Genomic DNA, 5,522 nt, shown 5'->3' with positions numbered 1-5,522 from the left:
GTGGGGGAGGAGAGCCCTGGGCCTAGAGGGCAGCGGGGGCTGGAGGGCCTGGTGGGGTGGTTCTGTCCGTGGAGCTGGCGGCCATGTGCTTCCTGCAGCTTTATCACCAGGACCTGCTTGCCAGCCTGGGAGATGTTGTCCTCATCCCTCTTGAGGAAATGGATGTGGCTGGCTTTCGGGTGAGTGACCTCGCCTGCCTCCTTCCCTGGTGAGCTCTGGGTACCTTTCCTGTTTTCCTGTGCCTTGAATCTCACCCGTGCCCCTCGCCCGTGGCCCTGCAGATCTGTGGAGCCCAGGCCCTGTGCCAGGCAGCCTGGGAGTTGTTACAGAGTCCGCTGGGCACCCAGGCAGCGCCAGGTTCCTGCGCAGCGTGGAGGACCAGCGCCTTCTTCAGGGGCTGAGGCTCAGTTCCGGTGTGTCTTTGGGACAGAGCACCTGGCCAGTGCCACTCTGGACATAGACCCCAGAGAGGCGGAGGTGGGCCGGGCCCTGACTTTCTTCCCCTTCCCATATTCCCGCCGTTTCCCTCTGCCTGTCCCTCTCCCCATAGGTGGATTCCTCTAGGCCCTCCAGGTCCTCCCCAGACGGGGGCAGGAGACCAGCATGGGTGTTCTGGGTGCCAGGCCGGCTGGGTTGCGCTGGCCTCTGCTGCTGCCCCTTCTGCGCCCCTGCTCAGCTCATGGCCCTGTCTCCCCAGTTGAATTCACCCACTTGACTCCTCCTACCCTCCAGTGCCACCCTAGCTGAGCCTGACCTCTGACCCCATGGCCTCTCCCTGTCCACCAGGGAGATCTGAGAGCCTGGCCACCTTGGAGGTGGAGGAGGAGGAGCAGTGTGAGGAGCAGCAGGGGCAGCCAGCCCCAGGGCATCTGGGCAGCTAGAGGAGGAAGCTGCCCAGCAGCTGGCCCTCCACAGGTCGCTGGAGCCTCAGGGCCAGGCAGCTCCAGCCAGCCTGGCCCTCTGGCTTTGGAGCCACCGCTGGCAGAGCCACAAGCGGCCCTGGACAGGGAGACAATGGCAGTGCCCGGTGGAGGTTCATGTGCGCCTTGAGCAGGATGTGGAGGACTGGGCGGACACTGGTGGCTTTCTGGAGGGGCCCCTGGAGGAGGGGACAGTAGCGTCCTAGGTGCCTGGGCTGCCCGCAGAGCTCTGTGCCAGCCTAGAGCCATATCATGGCGTGAGTGTTGCCTCAGGCACCCGCTCGGGCTGCCCACCACTTAGCTGCGTTGCCTGCTGGGCCCGGAAGAAGAGTAGCCGCCCTCTGCCGGCCTGGGACGCCACGGGTGAGCGTGGATCTTGGACTGGGAGTGGGTGGAGTGGGCTGCCTGAGCGCCCACACAGGGCTCTGACCACCTGGCCCCCTGTGGGTTCCCAGCAGAGGCTGCAGGACCCCCTGGGCTCGCTGGCAGCCCTGGCACAGTGCCGAGGAGTTCCAGCAAGTAGTCCAGGCCTTTTACAACCCCCAGGACGCCACCCGTGCCAGGCTCTGCGTCATCCGGTGAAGTCGCCCCTCTCACCCAACTCACTGGCCTCCCCTTCTTGCTACCCCCTGTCTTACTTCCCCCCAACTCCCCGTTCTCCCTGTCTTGCTGTCCCCCCCACCCCGGTCTCACTCCCCCCCCCTCTGGCCTCCCTGTCTTGCTGTCCCCTCCCTGTCTCATTTCCCCCACTCGCCCCATCTTGCTGGCCTCTTGGCCTGGAGGGCTGTCATTGTCTCATGCATTAAGTCCAGCTGGCCAGAAGTAGCTCAGCAGACAAGCTGAGAGCTGACGGAGACGCAGGGAACACTGAGGCCTGCCCCATCACTGCTCACAAAGCCCCAGTGGAGCAGACATAACCTCCCAGATGTTAAAGATGGGCTTGCTGTGTGACAAGCCCCAGTAAGGCTCCCTAACACACTCTGCCTCAGTTTCCTGGGTGGAGCATGGAGAGGCAGTGCCATCTTGTGGCACTATGAAGATGACTGATTAGCAAGGGAAGGGCCAGGCCTCATAGCTCCAGCAGCCGCTTTACACGCACTACATGGATAATATAGTACACGCAGACTGTAGTCATATATATATGTATGTATATGCCATACACCCATTCTAAATACAACTCATATGTACATACACAACACCAATGTATCGTCTATCTCAGTCTCTGTCTTTGTCTCTATATATTTGCATTTAGGCTCAGTTCCCAGTCCTGCAAATTGTGTGTGTGTGTGTGTGTGTGTGTGTGTGTGTGTGTGTGTGTAAGTGCAGGAGGAGGCTGCTCTTCTCGTATTCGTACTAACTTGGGCAATGCCGGGATGGACCCGTCTCCAGAGCAGGCTGGAAACGGTCGGTGGTGATGCACCGTGAAACACCAGGAGAGCGCCAGCCAGCCGGCCTGCAAGGCCAGGAAAAGTGAGCACATGCCCTCGTGGAGGAAGCCATGCCAGGGCTGAGGGGCCACAGAATCTACTGCCCAAGGGAGGACTGAGGAGCAGAGGTCTGCTGCGCTGTCCCGGTGACTGTGGGGAGAAGGGCAAGCGCGAAAAAGAGGCGAGGAGGCGGGGAATGCCTCGCATGCACAAAGCCCTGGGTTCCAATCTTCAGTACCATAACCAGAAAAGGCTGGAGGTGGAACTGTGGCTCAGGTGGCACAGTCCTAGCCTTGAGCACAAGAAGCTCAGGGACAGTGCCCAGGGTTGGCAAAAAATAAAAGAAAGAAAGAGAAAAGAGGGAGAAAAGAAAGCAAGAAAGCGAGTGGGCAGTGACTGCTCGAAACACTACAAAAAAGAGAAGACAGGTGGGTCAGCTAGAAGGAAGGACAGAGTAGAAGACAGCCACGCCCAAAGGATAGAAGCACTAAGAGAGGAGGGCGGACCCGCAAGGAGAGGCGTGGGCACAGGGAGTCCTGCAGTGGGGCCAGGCACAGTTCTCCCTTGACATTCAGAGCCGTAGCTGGGTTCAGAAGCTTCAGTCTTTGGAGCGGGTCAGAAATGCAGACCTCTGACTTTTCAGAGACTGGAAAACCATCCAGCCTGTCCCAGCAGTCACCATCCACCAGCACTACGGCACTCATCACCACCCCTGACCACCATCTGCAACACCACCTCCACACCACATCTCCACACCGCATCTCCACACCGCATCTCCACACCGCATCTCCACACCGCATCTCCAGATCGCATCTCCACACCGCATCTCCACACCGCATCTCCAGATCACATCTCCAGATCGCATCTGCAGATCGCATCTCCACACCGCATCTCCACACCGCATCTCCAGATCACATCTCCAGATCACATCTCCACACCACATCTCCAGATCACATCTCCAGATCACATCTCCACACCGCATCTCCAGATCACATCTCCAGATCACATCTCCACACCGCATCTCCACACCGCACCTCCACACCGCATCTCCACACCGCATCTCCACACCGCACCTCCACACCGCACCTCCACACCGCACCTCCACACCGCACCTCCACACCGCACCTCCACACCGCACCTCCACACCGCATCTCCACACCGCATCTCCAGATCACATCTCCAGATCACATCTCCACACCACATCTCCAGATCACATCTCCACACCGCATCTCCAGATCACATCTCCAGATCACATCTCCACACCGCACCTCCACACCGCACCTCCACACCGCACCTCCACACCGCACCTCCACACCGCACCTCCACACCGCACCTCCACACCGCACCTCCACACCGCACCTCCACACCGCACCTCCACACCGCACCTCCACACCGCATCTCCACACCGCATCTCCACACCGCATCTCCAGATCACATCTCCACACCGCATCTCCACACCGCATCTCCACATCGCATCTCCACACCGCATCTCCACACCGCATCTCCACATCGCATCTCCACACCACATCTCCACATCGAATCTCCAGATCACATCTCCACATCACATCTCCACACCGCATCTCCACACCGCATCTGCAGATCGCATCTCCACACCGCATCTGCAGATCGCATCTCCACACCGCATCTCCACACCGCATCTCCACATCGCATCTCCACACCGCATCTCCACATCGCATCTCCAGATCACATCTCCACATCACATCTCCAGATCGCATCTGCAGATCGCATCTCCACACCGCATCTCCAGATCACATCTCCACAACACATCTCCACACCACGTCTCCACACCACATCTCCACACCGCATCTCCACACCGCATCTCCAGATCACATCTCCACAACACATCTCCACACCGCATCTCCAGATCACATCTCCACAACACATCTCCACACCGCATCTCCAGATCACATCTCCACAACACATCTCCACACCACGTCTCCACACCACATCTCCACACCGCATCTCCAGATCACATCTCCACAACACATCTCCACACCGCATCTCCAGATCACATCTCCACACCGCATCTCCAGATCACATCTCCACACCACATCTCCAGATCACATCTCCACATCACATCTCCACACCGCATCTCCACATCACATCTCCACACCGCATCTCCACACCGCATCTCCACACCGCATCTCCAGATCACATCTCCACACCGCATCTCCAGATCACATCTCCACACCACATCTCCAGATCACATCTCCACATCACATCTCCACACCGCATCTCCACATCACATCTCCACACCGCATCTCCACACCGCATCTCCACACCGCATCTCCAGATCACATCTCCACAACACATCTCCACACCGCATCTCCACACCACATCTCCACACCGCATCTCCACACCGCATCTCCACACCGCATCTCCACACCACATCTCCACATCGCATCTCCAGATCACATCTCCACACCACATCTCCAGATCACATCTCCACACCACATCTCCACACCGCATCTCCACATCACATCTCCACACCACATCTCCAGATCACATCTCCACACCACATCTCCAGATCACATCTCCACCGCATCTCCACATCACATCTCCAGATCACATCTCCACATCACATCTCCACACCACATCTCCACACCACATCTCCAGATCACATCTCCACCGCATCTCCACATCACATCTCCAGATCACATCTCCACACCACATCTCCAGATCACATCTCCAGATCACATCTCCACATCACATCTCCACACCACATCTCCACACCACATCTCCAGATCACATCTCCACATCACATCTCCACACCACATCTCCACACCACATCTCCAGATCACATCTCCACACCACATCTCCAGATCACATCTCCACACCACATCTCCAGATCACATCTCCACACCGCATCTCCACACCACATCTCCACACCACATCTCCAGATCACATCTCCACACCACATCTCCAGATCACATCTCCACACCACATCTCCACACCACATCTCCAGATCACATCTCCACACCACATCTCCACACCACATCTCCACACCACATCTCCAGATCACATCTCCACACCACATCTCCACACCACATCTCCAGATCACATCTCCACACCGCATCTCCACATCACATCTCCACACCGCATCTCCACACCACATCTCCACACCACATCTCCACATCACATCTCCACACCGCAC

At 57.8% G+C, this 5,522-nt stretch overlaps 1 protein-coding gene across 1 annotated transcript; it reads left to right on the top strand.

The window, feature by feature from the left end:
• On the top strand, nt 1-903 carry Parp10 (poly(ADP-ribose) polymerase family member 10). The gene is given in 4 exon segments (XM_090338759.1): nt 1-179; nt 282-327; nt 330-392; nt 395-903. Coding segments are annotated over 4 exon segments (375 nt in total). The 5' UTR covers nt 1-83; the 3' UTR covers nt 565-903.
• Nucleotides 904-5,522: the final 4,619 nt, after the last annotated feature.

Source organism: Megascapheus bottae, chromosome 9 (genome assembly GCF_031878675.1).
Source record: "Megascapheus bottae isolate mThoBot1 chromosome 9, mThoBot2.hap1, whole genome shotgun sequence".
Classification (NCBI taxonomy): Eukaryota; Metazoa; Chordata; class Mammalia; order Rodentia; family Geomyidae; genus Megascapheus; species Megascapheus bottae.
This window is presented reverse-complemented; position numbering and strand designations above follow the sequence as displayed.